Here is a 16,677-nt window from a genome sequence, read left to right as displayed (position 1 = left end):
TGAATAAATAAATTCTACGATGCCAAAGAATAACTAGAATTGCGAAATTTAGTGTATTTTCAACGCGTTGTCTGCGTGCATCATAGGAGTTCCAATTTGGAGGTGCCTGAAGATTAAACGATTTACTTGCATTGATAGTTCATGCAAACCGTAAATATATATAAATATAATTTTATTCAAGTGTGCATTACAAGCGAACCAAGATGCCAAAACTTCCCAATGACCAGAATATTCACAAACCGGATGAATACATTTTGACAGCAGACACACTTCCCGTCTCCAACTGTGAAGACACTCGTCTTTTAAAGAAGTAAAGAGAAACTGTTAAAGACACGGAAGTGAAATTTCAGCCGTGAAGTTAGTTCACGACATGTACCGATAACTTCTCAAAATTTCTGACTCTAATCACGGCTGATAAAAATCAATAGGCAATTATACCCTATATTATATGTGATGTTGAGGATAGTGCATGGTTTATGGACCTAGTATTTATGTCAAATTGTCAACACTTTGAAAAATGTTACATGATTAACGGCATAGTTTACTTTGTATAAATACGAAACGTTTCGAAAAGTTGGCAGCAGTTCCCTGAACAATCTTTGTCACTGACATTTCTCTGGCAGTCTACACATAAAATGATTTCGAGTACATAACTGTATACTGGAGGGTCTACAGTCGTTATACATTTTAGGATCTGTTTATTCGTGATGGAGAGGGAAGGGAGCTACGAGAGAGAGAGAGAGAGAGAGAGAGAGAGAGAGAGAGAGAGAGAGAGGGAGGGAGGGAGGGAGGGAGGGAGCAAAAGAAGAAAACATGAGATAGGTCTAATATGGAAATATAGGTTTAAATAACATAAATACGGGCAAACGTATTTCCTAAATGGGAAAAGAAAGTAGTTCCAAAAATGACATCTTCATTGGGGTTTTCAAAAAAATATATTATTATTATTATTAATTATTGCGATGAATTTTCATATTCTAAATATTTCTGATGCATTGATTTCTATTATAAATTTTGACGATGTAAAGTTAAACATTCTTCATCTGAGTATCAAAGTATATGCATCAGTGAGGATTCAGGCAACTGTAAGCAGTGTGAGCATGCGCAGTTATGACAGTGAAAGGTGCTCTTTTTTATATTTGCATAGTCATAATGTACTGGAAACTGTAGTGAATACCAATATATACCCAAAAATCACGATACACTTAAGAATACGATGCATACTCGTAAGTTACGATGTGTGGAAGACAGTCAAAAATCACACGTCATACCAGAAAATTGGTTGGCAATACTTGTCAGGGCAGGAACTGTCAAAACATTTGTTATGTCATAATGCTTTGATAACCAGTTACATAGGTGCAAGGCAAATACGTTGTTTGTCTCGACATTCAGTGAACCATTCCCCAAAGTGGACAACTTGGATTTATAGGTGTACAGAATTTACAAAACGTGTACAACACGGCATGTGGAACATAAATGCATATACATTGTGCAGACTGCAAAAGTAGTTGACTGTATTTGTAGTTTATAATACAGACAATGAATTTCTCTTTTAAGTCTCTTGGCCAAAACGGCTAAATGATAATGCCCGACATTTTTTGTGTAAATTATTTGATATTTTCATTTTTGTTTATCCCTTTAGTCGGTGTCACTATAAAAGAAGACACATTTGACCGAAAGTATGTACTTGTTTCAAAATGCGTTTTGTTTTTGTTCTATTAATCATAATGTCCGACCACAAATTGCGAGATGACATGTTAATGGGTATTGTTATCCATAAACATTACAGGCATTTCAACCCATACTTCTGATTTTCTGCTATACCATACAGCAATACAAATATGTTTGCTCGGATGGTTACAAAAATGCAACCAACTGTAAGTTTCAAACGTAAAGTGAATGGACCTGCGCATCTGGTTTTCACGTACATGATCACATTTTGCTACATATTTAACTACTAGCATTGAACTCGTACAACTTTTCAAGTAGCATTCAGAACCTTTTACTCCAAACTCAGTCAACAGCAGTCAGAGACGCCCTTTGGCAAGAGTGCTCATACTTATCACTGATATTGTGAAAGACAAGTGTTACCAGATATAACAAAAAATTTTCGCGTGACTGTAAATAATTTTGAATATATTTATCACACTAAGTAAATTCTCATACTCAGTTTGGCAAATTGTATTAATTTAAGGATAGCTATGGACACATAAAATGTCTGACATCCATCCATGGCATAAAAAATGAAAATTTAAAACAGATTTACCATAATATATTGATGGCTCAGTTGAGATTGTGAGCAAATTTGTATCATGTGCGCTATATGTGAGGAAAAATAAAACAACAACAAACAAACAAACGAAAAGCAAATACTGAGCAAAATATATCGTGTAGGAAATGTACCTATCCTTGATACTGGAAATGTTCAGAGCTTAGAAAATACAACTTACTCTATTAACTTAAATATTAAAATGCCGTCTGCGGTTGACTTCAAACAGAGAAGTTAGTAAATGAATGTAGATGACTTATAAAACATCACTTAATAAATTAAGCGATAAATAACAAACGTTACCAGTAAGTTTCATATCACAAATTATATATATATAAAAAAATTAATGACAATATCAAGTTCAACTCTATAATAAAATGTATAAAACATCAAGGCAGTTTAAATAAGCTATACCAAAGCATAATTATGCAACATTTCACCAGACATTCCTGAATGAGATTATTATCAATGTATAATTATCAATATGGCTGCTGTTTTGAATAATTTAACAGATTACTGAAGACACCGGAAGGTTTACAAAGGACATATATCCATTTTACCGCCGAAATAAAAAAAAGGATGAGTGCCAGCGGCAGCCATTTTGAATTTCATTCATGAGCAAAAGATTCTACATTGTAGGATCAGTTGAGAAAATGATACGTATTATGACAAGTTAAAAACAAATGTATTTATTCAAAATATAAAAAGTGTATCTACCTAAGAGTACAATTCCTAATTTAAATATGCCCAGTACACCTGTTATTTATTAAATATGCATTAAGGAAACGTACGTTATGTACTGTTTTGTTGCACAGAAAGTTTGTACTGCTCGGTTTTGTTTTTTCCGAAAATGGGAAAATCAATGCGCCTGATGAACCCAATTTCGCTTTGGGTTTTGCTTTTCCTGACGTGACAGAAAAGACCAAGATTACTCCAGTTTTGCATCTTGCCCAGAATAGGCACGCATGTTCGAATGATATAATAATAATATCGCCTTCAGAGTTCAAGTTTGTTCTTTGCATGTTTGGGTGACTTTATTTGGGATTGGTATGTCTCGAGGGAGGTGTCATATAAATATAAAGAATACAAATTAAATGGCGAATATCAGTCCTTTCAAGTGCACTGGATCCAGCAGGGGATCACAGGTGTCAGGGATTGGTTAAGATAAATGCAATAAACGGACAACAGGCGAAAACTAGTTTCTATCTTGGGCGCTTTTGACTCTAAATGAGCCTTTTTCAGTGGCAAGCACAAAACAGAAACAAGACACAAACAAAATAACAGAAAAATCGTTGAAGTTAAAAAAAATTAAATGACTATTTCTACAGGAATAAAAGCTTGAAATTTTTTGTTTCAACAAGTTTATTTAACCTACTACAGATGCTGAAAAATATTCTGTATTGACCTAAAAATGGATGAGCTATATCATCATCTGTTATTTTACGTTTTACTTAAATTTCTGTAAGTGCATATTATATCCCGGATATTTCATTGTTATAGTAGTAATTCTTGGCTGCTGGGTGACTAAGTCAATTTAGCGAAATTTTAAAAAGAAAATGTGCTGTCTGTGAAAAAAATGGTTTTATTTATGCGTGTCTGTTTTTCTTGTCTTCTTGGTTTAACCCGCTTGGTTTCAATGTTCTAAGGCGGTGTATATAGTAAGATTCCTTTTCTTTCCTGGTTTCGGAACTCCACCTGAACTTATAAGCAATTGCAATAAGTGTTATATCACTAAAAGTGCGCCCACTGGAGGAGAAGTGTTCTGCATCTGGACTTCTTTGCAGCTTCCTTGTCATCAAATCAGATCGGTTGCGATTAAGCTTTTTGTGTAGCTTTCTGTTTCTCTGACATACTGAAGGCTACAGATCTTACTTGTGACGAGATAAATTCCATTCCCTGTTTTGTACGTTTTGTTTTGATTATGTATTTTAAGTTTTTCGCTAGTCGCTGTGCTGGAAAATATGCTGGTCTCTATCATATGTTGACAAGTTTTGCACCTTTTATCGCCAGTGGGACCAGATTTCCTAGAGTGGTCTTGGTTAGTGATTGGCGTTAGCCTCGCCCTGACTAGGATATCTTTGAGGTTCTTGGGCTCAGATATGCTACTACAGGTTTGTTCGGGAGGATTAACTTTAGTGTGTCACACGATTCCACGATGGGCCAGTGTTTACTGATGATTTAGACATCTGCTCAAAACCACCTAATAAACACCAGAATCTTCTCCCAACCAGTTGTCATCCAAAATACTGCATTCGGAACATCTCATAAAGACAGGCAATGAAGATACGCAGAATCTACTCCGACAATGAAACATTCCAAACAACATCTGAAGATCATCTGAACATTTGATTAACCGAGGCTACGACAAGGTTCTGATAATTAGGCAACACAGAGGGATAAACATACGAACCGCAATGACCAACTGAAATATAGAGAGAATGAAAAGGCTGATCGGATTACATTTATCCTGACCTACCATCCAGACAAAGTAAGAAAAATCATCAGTAAACTCTAGCCATATTCAAGCCAAATCCAACTTTCTGACAAAATCTCGGATTAAAGAAACAAAAACCTCAACGAATGTCATGTTTTAGTTATTTACTAACGTATGTGAATGTGATAAGTGTATGTTTTCGTTGTAAGGCTGTGAATCATCCCATTATTTCAGAAGCGCACTTGTTTCCAGTCTGAACTTCACGTATTTTTCTCAAGCCCACTAAACATGCTCTCGTTAACCTTCATTGATGTTAGACAGTTAGAAAAATGCGATAAAATCAGATTTTCACGGGTTTTACATCCAAAGTGTCTATTAAAATCGAAGCAGGTCAGTATGTATGCTCCATTCATGACCGCATTGTTTAAAATTTATAAAATCGACATTCTCATAAAAAGCAACCTCATAACATTCGTATTACCCATATAAAATAAAATTACAAATATGTTCTACCTTCCAAACGGACGTTGGTCCTTATTTATTGTTTCCGATAAAATCACCGTATTAAAATAGCTTTGGGTTTTATTTTCCAAACTGTTATCCTAAAATTCGAATTTAAGGACATGACTTCTAAAACCTTCCAGTGTCTATGCCTAGAAAATCTCTCTCTCTCTCTCTCGCTCTCTCTCTCTCTCTCTCTCTCTCTCTCTCTCTCTCTCTCTATATATATATATATATATACATACATACATACATACAGAGAGATGATAGTGGCAAAATGGCTAAGTGTGCTGTTTAACGCATGTAAATGACGCTTCATTCCTAAATCTGTTATTGCACACACACACACACACACACACACACACACACACACACACACATATATATATATATATATATATATATATATATATATATATATATATATATATATATATATATATATATATATATATATATATATATATATATATATATATATATATATATATGTGTGTGTGTGTGTGTGTGTGTGTGTGTGTGTGTGTGTGTTGAAATAGTAATGTAGGTAATGGTAATGTAGGTAAGCTGGAATTATCATAAAAGTTAAATGCATATACGTTTTGTTTCTTATTGATATTATAAGCAAGTGCATTGAGTGTGCAGAGGGTACCGTCTACCTGTCTGTAAATTCACCAAGTAATTGATATATTTTCTTTAGCTTGTAAATATTAGATAGTCTCATTTAATGTGCATATGTGCAAATCAAATGAAAGTGTGTTATACAGATTTGTTCTATACTGAACGTAGCAGAAGCTAACCAAAGCACATTATGTCCGTATGTGTCATCTTTCAAATTAACAAAGGCAAAGAACTAAAATTACAGCTTGCAGCCACCAAAGCAACCTGTCTCTCAACGCAAACACAAACATCCCCCACCCCCATATATATATATATATATATATATATATATATATATATATATATATATATATATATATATATATATATATATATATATATATATATATATTCAAACACCAAAATAATCTAAGAGTTATTATTCGTTCCAAAGAGGAATGGAACCTTGCATCGATTAATGTATGTGTGTGTGAGAGAGAGAGAGAGAGAGAGAGAGAGAGAGAGAAAGAATAAAACCATATATACATTGACTGCAGTAGGGGTCTAGTCGAGCAAATGTGACATAATATACCTCTTCCAGACCCTAAGTTGTAAGTCAGGAATTGAAGCTAACAGCATATTCATAAGTTACATGGAACGTGAATCATGAACTTTTACAATCATGTCACGCACGCACTTGATTCCTTGCCCAGAGTTGTAGCCCCAAAACCTCCCTTGCACAAACTTTATCCAAAAAATGTTATTTAACTGTTTTTGTGGTGAAGCCAGTGAGAATATTTTCAAAATTTAAAGCTTACCGTTTTGCTAAAAGTTGTGTCCCTTACATTATGATATCTATTTTTGACATCTGCGTGCATCTCCAACAATATGCTTCATTTACCTTTATAAATTGGTGGTATCTTTTGGTTTGAACAAGACTGGTTTCAATGTAATGTGCTGTTTTATTGCTGATAATAAAAGTCTGTATATTTTGTTTAATAAGTTTGTGCCCAGAAGGTTTTCTGGCAATGGAATTAAGATGTTATTGTCATGAAGCATTATGGGATATGAAATGCATTCTGCTTTAAGGACTGCCACAATCATTCTGCAAAACTAGAATGCTTCAAGCAATATAACATTCTGACATACTTACGGCGCCAGCTATTCCCGTAGCACTGAAGCCGGAATTACTACCTGCTCCAAGGAACGCGGCGAAGGGGTCTGCGCTTGAGGAACTCTAATTGAATGTTCCGAAACGTGAACTTTAGTGTAAGTGTACAGATATATTGTCATTTGTCGGACGAAAGGGCAATGAACATGAATGAAATGATAACTTAATTATTGCTTACCATGCATGGTCATAACATTTTAATCTCTAGGTTCGCAAACAAATCAACAGGGCAGGAAAAGAACATTGTGTATTGTAAGGACCTTGACTGTAAATTATGTAATACTTGACTTTGTAAATAAAGTAATAGTTGACCTTGACTGTACATGATTTAATGTTTGACCTTGATGGCTTACCGATTCAGTCTCACCATAAAATCTTTCGCATCAATACTATTATGTCCTTTATGAAAGGTGCAGTGAATATAACCTATTTTTGAAGTCTGAATCAAATGCTTTATTATTTCCAGGTCAAGAACTAATATATCTCTTTGAATATAATATCTTCAGCAAGCAGATCTCATTTAAGTACTTTTGGTGGGAAGCAATGCATGTAGATGGAAATGGAGATGACACTAATCCGTAAAAAGCTTGTTGAACCATCAAGCAGAAATATTAAATATATACTGGTATCAAACAGCAGAATAAAACGAATTGGACTGACTACGCGAAAAGTATTTATAAACTACAAATAGACACACAGAAGGGAGAAAACATATGAAAACCCAAAAGGAATAACACAAATTGGACTGAGACCACGCGAAGAGTATATATTTAATACAAATAAACATACAGAAATGACAACTAAATTATAAAAACCAAAGGTAAAGCCAACTTTTGACAATGCGCATAACTGTGTATTTCACTTACTGTTAGTGTACGTGTAAGAAACATGCAATACTCGGACAACGACTTTCGACATTTGAAATCGTTATCCTGCAACAGATAGTAATGGTGATGCAATAAAAAGGATCGTAGTGGAACCTTAGGAAGAATAGAAGAAAAGATAATGTTTTCTTTTAAAATGCTAAATTAACTCACCTGAGTTTGTCCACCACCATTGCCAATTCTAGCCTGCCTAAACTGATCAGCCACTCCAGTGGATACAAGCTGCACAGGTTGTCCGCTCATGGGGTCCATGAAACCTCCATCTGTGGTACCAAACGTACCTCCCAAACCTAAAGAGACATTGTTTAATTGACATGGTCGTCTATGTCTAAGCAAGGAAGACAAAAGGGATATTTATTTGTCATGATATTCACGATATCAACATACGCTAGATTTATAACACTTTGATAGAGTCAAGATAACACAGAGGAACTTATACAAAACAATTTTTGAGATAAAATATCTTTAAAATGATACGATGACACTAAGGGAAAATTGCTTTGACATTCGCCAACATTACATAATGAGTGAGGCAAAGGCTGCGTTCGCTATAATCTGATGAATTATTAAAGCTAAAGCTAACGGCATCATTGAAGCGCAATTTTTTTAACGTTGGTCTGAACATAGATTGCACCACACGCTACGTCAGTTCCTCTAATATTTTACGTACATGGCAGATGCAACTTAAGCAGTGATATGTTGTATTTGTATATAATGGCCTGTCCCCATATCTGCTTGTTTACCTCAATTGTTAATCTCGATATCTATGTCAATTTTCATAAGAAATATCTTAAATATCAACCTGTAATAAACCAACGTTCCAGCTCAGCTTGGTCTGCAAAGAATGCAGGAAGAGTTATCGTGTCGAAATAAGCTCTGTCCAAGTGTATTGTGGGACTAGTAAGACTGCGTTCCTTCAGACAAGTCCTCATCTCAGCGTAACAATTTTTGCAACAAAAATGTGCAAACCATGCCATCGTTGTGGACTAAACCATAATTATTGACATTATTTCTGAATGTCTATATATGCAAAACTGCACTAGAAATTACCCGTGATATTGGACACATGTATCGCTGTGACAAATATTTACCTATTTACTTGTTCTTACACGCTTCTTTTGAAGATTGTTACATACGAATGAAGTTCCTTTACAAAGATGGAGTTGCAATATATTTCTAGACTTTGAGCAAATAATAACAATTATATGTTGTAAATGACTTCTAGACTAAATGACTTTTTATAAATAGCGTTCATTTTGCCGCTAAAAGGCACGCAATTACCACTATCATATCTATATTCTTCTCAGACATTTAACCATATAAAGGTTATTAATTTTTTGCGAGTGTTAAATTAGATACCTATGCCGGGTGGAACAAGGCCTTGTCCAAAAAGAGCTGATAAATCAGTTCCAATAGATCCATCAAATCTACCGTCAGCTACGCCTCTAGGGTCTGATTGTCCCGAGCCGCCAAACATGGGTAGACCATCTCGTCCGCCCACCAAAGTCCCATCAGAGAAGCCCCCTTGGAAGGTACCAGATCCGCCAAATAAGTCCCCTTGCAATCCTCCTCTTTGTCTTCTTGGTACTCCGCCTATAGCTGTCAGGTTTGATAAATGCACTAAATATGAAGTGTGACAGGACAGAACCCTCTCACATACCGGTGTCTAGGATGGTGCATAGTTGTGATTTACACAGAAATATATTTTCAACAGGTGTTATTATCATTTCACGTTAAATAATTTACAGGTGTTACGACATGTTGTTATTATTATAATCAGGAGACAGCAGAGCTTAATGAGAATAGAAGAGATAAAATCTACTCTAATTTTCTCTTAAAAGCTCAAATTATATAATGGTAATATATTGTTACAAAAATACATCACATAAAAATGCGTGACATATTACGTCAGTCATTTAACAGATACATGAACAAATTATTACTAGGTGAATACTTCCCCTTAGAAGCCTAATCGAAATATCAGCCACGTGTTTGAGCATCTATCAAAAAGCATGATATGCAAGCATTAAAGATGCAATCATTGCATGAAGCAATTTCGAGCACATACAGAGGTCTCGTTTTAAAATATAAGTAACATAACTTTTAAAAATTACACACATGAGTATTGCTCTTAAAATATGACAGTACTGAAATGTATACATAGATTGGTTAATCAGGAAGTGTATAATTATTTCTTTAATTCTACCCTATTATAATCCAGACGATATAAAAGATGGAATTAATAAGAAGAATATTTTAATTAAAATTGAAACATTCGATATAATACCGTATTTGCTACATCAATGTAATATTCTTCACGTTCTATACAGATATATCATTTCACATGTTATATATGTTCGATGAATTAATGGTGGCATGAAAATAACTGATGTATCTTCGGGACAGTGTCATGCATATTTAGTCACTACACAGGTCACATGATATATCATATGGCATGCTAGCGTATATGTCTGTTAGTTCTGCAATCTGGCGTCGTTTGCAGTGTTGTTAAGTGCGATATTGATTACGCAAATACGATAAGGGCAAAATACAAAAGCATGCAATAGTGCAATCTTAATTTCGATATTATAATGGTATTTTCATGGCATAGTCCGTTTATTTTTGCATTGGACCAAACAAAAGTTGAAAATGATACTTCCCAAAAAGACTATCCCTATCCATTCTATGTTCCTAGATTTAACAGGTATTAATGTCAACCAAACATCAGAACACAAAACAATTGATGATTTAAATGATACCATATAACAATATCCCGATTGTTTTTTTAGAACAAAATATTTCATTCTAGTTAATGTACATTAAACAGTGTTTGCAAAACCTTGCTGTCATAAACACTGAGTAGGGAATATTTTTTTCGGGTTTGGCTTTTCTCTTTAAAGAGTATTTCTAAAAGCTGTTGAAAGAGACGAAGGCTAAGAACTGTACCTCTGGAGATCCCAAATGTTCACGTAAGCTCCAACATATCATTTTTGTACAGTTGTTATACTTTTGCAACGTTTCCGAAGAATGCAAAAATTCACCCATCCGCGCAAAGTTATATATTTACCACATGCGTAGGAGCGAAACAGTATGTATGTATGTATGTATGTATGTATGTATGTATGTATGTATGTATGTATGTATGTAACGTCAAGTCCTACAATGTGGTATGTAATAATACATCTACATATGCATGTATATACATGTACGTACGTGTATGTATGTATGTATGTATGTAACATCAAGTCCTACATTGTGGTATGTAATAATACATCTACATATGCATGTATTTATATGTACGTACGTACGTGTATGTATGTATGTATGTATGTATGTATGTATGTATGTATGTAAAAGAAAAAATGAATGCTCTTATCCCTCTTTTAATATTACAGTTATCTTATAAATTCTGTCATTGATACAATTTGCTTTATAATATTGCACTAAAAGCAGACAGAAATAGTATATGGTACCCTGAGGCCAGGTACAAGACTGCGGTCCAGAATACTGGATCAGGGCTACATTATATTCATTTAGGTAGCCTAATTATCCACTTCAGGATATGATGAGGTGCTCCATGTTTTTTAAGAAGAATAATTATTAGTGACTCAAAGCAAGGAATGGAAGTTTTAATGCTAAATTTATCATCATAGTACTGCATATGGAGTACTGTATAGGCTCTCTTTAAAGATGTGTGAAACTGCAAACAGCATACACCATGATTCGCCCTCCCATAATGTGCCGGCAGATCAGGTCTATATTGTTTGTTCTACGGATTACTTCCAACAGACTGCATAGGTCAAGAACTGACGGCACATTATGTGACGGCATATCTGGGTTTATGCTGTTTGAATTTTTACTGGATTTATATGCGGGTACATGCGCTACTAAAATAAGCGGGACAACCACGTTTCTTTTATGTTAGTCTGCTTGACAACAGCTTATTTTGATATTTGAAGGACCCTTAATTAATATTTCTAAAGAGTGAACAAGTAGAAAAAGTATGAATGTGTACTACATGGACAGACACGTGGCCTCATAAAACCATGGACTAAATGATATATGCCATAAGCTGGGTAGTACAAGAAAAACTAGGTGGCAAAAAGATAATATGGACCTTACAATAATAAAGACCGTGCAATAAAATGAGCAAAATGAGAGTCAGATGACCAGGCATTATTAGGACCACCAATCGAGGTCACATGCAGACAGACGCACAGACAAAAAGAAAGACCAACTTGAAGATATTAATATGAATACACAAGGTGCAAAGCATACAAACATTACAGAAAGCGAGAGAATTCAAGACATGAACACAGACAAACGGTCATCAAGACAGACAGAGTGATGGACATTCTTACCACCCCCGCCGCCGCCAAATATACGAGCAAAGGAAGCAGCGTCCCCGGGCATTGGCATGCCGGGAATTGTAGCCCTGCCTGGGATTCCACCTCCAAATCCCTGGAAACCCCCTCCTCCTCTTATTCCGCCGCCTCCGCCAAACCCTCTGGATCTAGCCATTGCGGCTGAAATCATTCAATCAATCAATTAATCAATCAATCAATCAGTCAAATAAGCAAGCAAGCGAATGATCTATTAAGTCGGCCATTTTGATTCCTTAATGTCAATATATTCATTGATTGCAGATTCCGGACGCAGACCATGCAATAAGAAAATCATCTTCAACAAATGGATATACTCGACATTATTCGAAATGTGTTTTGTAAAATAAGAGGCAATAGCAGACTACAATCAAATATACATAATTTTTTTTTTTTAAACTTCAAACGCTATTTTAATGGGACTAAAAGCGTGGAAGTAAAATTATTTTTGTTAATGTCATGATGATGATGTCTCTATTGAAAGAGTGAGGAATGTCTTCGTTAACTAACAACGCATTCTGGAAGACTTGCGCACATTATCAGACAACACAGATTACTGACTTTGGAATATATTAAGGTAACTTTGATATGCATTTATTCGAGATCAACTTTTTAGAATGCATTTATAAAAACGAAAACGTTATTTCCCATGACAAACGTGTAAGCGATATTGTAACTGAGATATAATAAAACGTCCTACTGATTGTATCACGGAATAATTATCGCGAAAAAAAAAGCTCTTGACACACACACACACACACACACACATTGAGAGAGAGAGAGAGAGAGGAACGTATGCATACATAAATATTTGATCCGAATTCAAATACATTGCACGCTCCCACTTTTCTTGTCCATACTTACTTTCTATGTGATTTCCATAGCTTATCTTCACGAACGCCACGAGAACAACTGCTAATATTGTTGAAATATGCATCTTTGGTTTTAGTGAGATTCGGTCTGAAAAGAAAAGAAAAGTATAATTTAGTATAAAAGAAAAGCCATGGTAATTGACTAGTGGTATGTTTTGTTAAGAGAAAGTCAATGTTTCCTGCCAATGAGAACCTTTCCAGGGATATGATTTAGTTCACTTCAATGCATTTTACAAAGCATCTTGTACATATCAGAGAAAAAAAACACTGGTAACAATAAAAAAAATCAAGATGTCAAATAAATGATTAATTTGTGTTAAATGTTCAAACGCTTCTTCCTGAATACAATATAATTCTTTCTTTGATCAAATTGCTATGATATTAATTTTCCCGTCTGAGCCAATGTGTTGACGTGTTGAGCAGGTGGTTACTATAAAATACTTTTGACAGTTTAACAATGCTCCCATAAACAGAGACATAGACATACTGCCTCTGTAGGAGATATTTGGAGAACCGCAACATTGGTATGACAACTTTATTATCATTTAGGGCGCAATAATAACACTAGCGTTCCTAAGATGATCATATACGGTTTATATAATTGCGTATCAAATATATGTTCATTTCTTGCATTGAAAGCAACAGGACAACCTTAGCAAATAGCAAATACTTTTCCTTCATAATACGTGTACTGTTGTTATGTATGTTTAATTTATATTGCTTGTTGTTCTTTAAATTGTATTAATTGTTGTTAATTATATGGATGATTGTATTTTGTACTTGACCTTGTCTAAAATCAAGTTTATTGTTTACCTGTTTAGAGCTAGTCTTCCTATGGATGAAGGATAAATAAGATCATTACCTTAATCTGAGTCAAGGATACTGGTATTTCCACATAGATTGACATGTTGTACGTGATGTTTATCACATTCTTTATTATAATTTTAGTAACAAAATCGTCTAGAATGGAAGTTTCCTTAAGTAATAGGTTGGGTTTTGGGGTTTTTTTTATAGAAAATGCTAATTGTGACTAGGTCAAGTATGGGATTTTATAATCTTGTTTACTGGAAAAATTGTTTATTCTTGCGACAACATCGAAGCAGAAAGCGGTCTTATTGTTGTATTCATTTGGGTGGAATTTATTTATTCAAAATTATTTATTCACTGGAAATACAAAGTGTTCATAAATAATATTCATGGTGAGAGACATTAACTTGGAATTATAGTGAATTCAGTTAAGGACATCTTGAATAATATTAATGTGATTCATCAACAAATTGTTGTCATATCACCACATTACAGGATGCCACTGACATAACAATACCTTTAGCGCTGAATCTTATTTCGAACACCACTGGAATTCAATTAGAACTTTATTAATTAGGAATGGTGATGTAATTTTTGGACTACTTTTGGGATTTATTTCGCATTACTGTAAGTTCTTTATTAAGTTTCACTTTGTATTCTAAGGAAATACATTATTTGTTAAATATTACAAAACTATATTGTTTTCTCTCCTTTCTGTTACTTTGTTTAAGACCATAGATTCGTAATACTGTATATCTTCCCGTAATAGTCGATTCCAACTGGGACAGTTCTGTTGTCGCATAATGCGTCGGCGGATCTGGGTTTATGCCGTTTACTCTGAGTAATCAATAGCATTATGCTATGGCAGATCAAGGTTTATGTTTTTTGTAGCTGGACTTGACTTATAGGGGGATATATACGGTGTCATCGTTAGAATATACAAACGTTGCCTAAGACTGCTTTTCGGTATCAGACTCAGATGGAGTGGTCGATTGATTGCTTGATTGTTGATTGGTGTTAAACAGCACATACACACTTGAAAGGTTCTATCGTTCCGAAACAATATGAAGCAACACTACTACCGCTGTGGTAAGTCTGACCCAGGAAGGCATTAAGATGGCCAGTCTAGCCAGCCCTTGAGGTGGGGGAAGAAAAAAAAAATTCCAAAAGGAGACACCACAAATTTCCACTTCTTACCAGATCTGAAAGCCACTAAACTGGTTCAAAAATTAAGTGAACAGGAAATTTCATAAACTTTGTACCTTTATGTTAAACTGGTCTATGTTATTTATTACAGCCACTAATTCGGCCACAGTGGCTCAATGGTTGGCAACCTGGATTCGAGAACGAAAGGGCGCGGGTTAGAATCCCACCTCCGGGTGAGATATCGTGACGTGTCCTTAGGCAAGGTATTTTAATCAAAGTGCCTCCGCACTAAATAGCCTACATTTGTTGCTGTACCGTAAAGTACCAACCAAAACCAACATTAATTGCAGATGTAATTTTAATAAGATCAACAACACCAAATTCGGCACCATGTAATAATGAATAGGGTTGTTTACCAGTACATCTATATCCCTGCGGAACGTGACATCGTGGGGCTCTCCATTACAATTCTTAAGTCAAGGCAACCTACAGCTTAGAAAAATACCCCAATACAAAATTTATGATGAGAGGAAATGTTCTTCCCTATTTGCAAAAATTATGAATAACTGGCGTGCTGCTTATTGGTTTGTTTGTTAAATTCAATCACCAAGTTGCAATTTTTAAAAACCACCTGAAACAGCATTTCTCAAAAACCAAGAGTGAATGCGGTGTGTATATTAACAATATGAGTACATCAGATCCACATCTGCTATAATGTAACGATCGATTTGCTAATGTTATGTTAACCTCAACTATCTGATGATCTAAATTGTAAAGTGTTCAAAGTTATTTCTAAAACTTCTATCCGAAGTCATGCTGGATATTTTGTTGGGATTGGTGGTGATGTATGTAAGAGATTCTTATTCACGTATATGTCAATGTTTCTGTCTAGGATTTGGGGAATGGGATGTGGCTCTTTTATGGGGAGGTATTTTAGTACGCAAATATATTTAGTTTATCGCAGGGCCATAGAGAGCGATCACAGGACCGGGGATAAGAAACACCCGGGCTTGTCCTAGTTCTTGTTCAAACAAAAGTGTTGTTCGGTCCGGGCCCCCTTACGATATAGCCCCGGCTGAACCCCCCTCTTGTCGGTCCTGCTTTATTTTCCTCCCCCGCTCCCGCCCCCTTTCTCTCTCTCTCTCTCTCTCTCTCTCTCTCTCTCTCTCTCTCTCACACACACACACACACACACACACACACACATAAACACGAAATAAATTAAATGATTCTTTTGTAGTAGGAGGTCAATACGTCAGTTGGAGAACTTATGTTATAACTGTATTTGCTTCTTTTATGTCGGGGCCCCAGATGGCCGAGTGGTCTAAAACGCTCGCCATTACCGATTACTGCCAACTCACTTCTGTCTGCATAGGTTCGAATCTTGGGCTAGGCCAATATGGGTATGTGAGAAAGGTTGCCAGTACCTTCCTATGTGATGATGGTTCTTTTGGGGTTTTTTTTGCCGGGTTCCTCATCCATCATGCTGGCTGCGATGTATAGCCTTTCATGTGCTGAAAATGGCATTAAACCCACAACCAGCCAACATTTTCATGATGCAAATGTAGCATGTTTAAATTAATCTAAAATGCTTCAAACTTGGCTTGTCTG

General features: G+C 35.3%; 1 protein-coding gene across 9 annotated transcripts in view; it reads right to left on the bottom strand.

The window, feature by feature from the left end:
• LOC149778530 (uncharacterized) overlaps nt 1–16,677 on the bottom strand; it is a 71,126-nt gene that overhangs the window by 43,443 nt on the left and 11,006 nt on the right. For 6 of the 9 annotated variants that reach the window (XM_089939403.1, XM_089939405.1, XM_089939404.1 and 3 more), the window contains exons 2-6: nt 13,106–13,201; nt 12,221–12,385; nt 9,219–9,458; nt 8,013–8,149; nt 6,958–7,041 (exon numbers count right to left, since the gene is read on the bottom strand). In XM_089939403.1, coding sequence (XP_089795529.1) covers nt 6,958–7,041; nt 8,013–8,149; nt 9,219–9,458; nt 12,221–12,385; nt 13,106–13,178 — 699 coding nt within the window. In that variant the 5' untranslated portion in view covers nt 13,179–13,201. The remainder of the gene's footprint in view (nt 1–6,957; nt 7,042–8,012; nt 8,150–9,218; nt 9,459–12,220; nt 12,386–13,105; nt 13,202–16,677) is intronic. The other 3 variants (XM_089939410.1, XM_089939412.1, XM_089939406.1) reach the window with 2 other exon arrangements.

Source organism: Sinohyriopsis cumingii, chromosome 17 (genome assembly GCF_028554795.1).
Source record: "Sinohyriopsis cumingii isolate HCF-2022 chromosome 17, ASM2855479v2, whole genome shotgun sequence".
In the NCBI taxonomy this organism is placed as follows: Eukaryota; Metazoa; Mollusca; class Bivalvia; order Unionida; family Unionidae; genus Sinohyriopsis; species Sinohyriopsis cumingii.
Note: the sequence above shows the minus strand (reverse complement) of the source record. Positions and strands in the feature narration are given on the sequence as shown.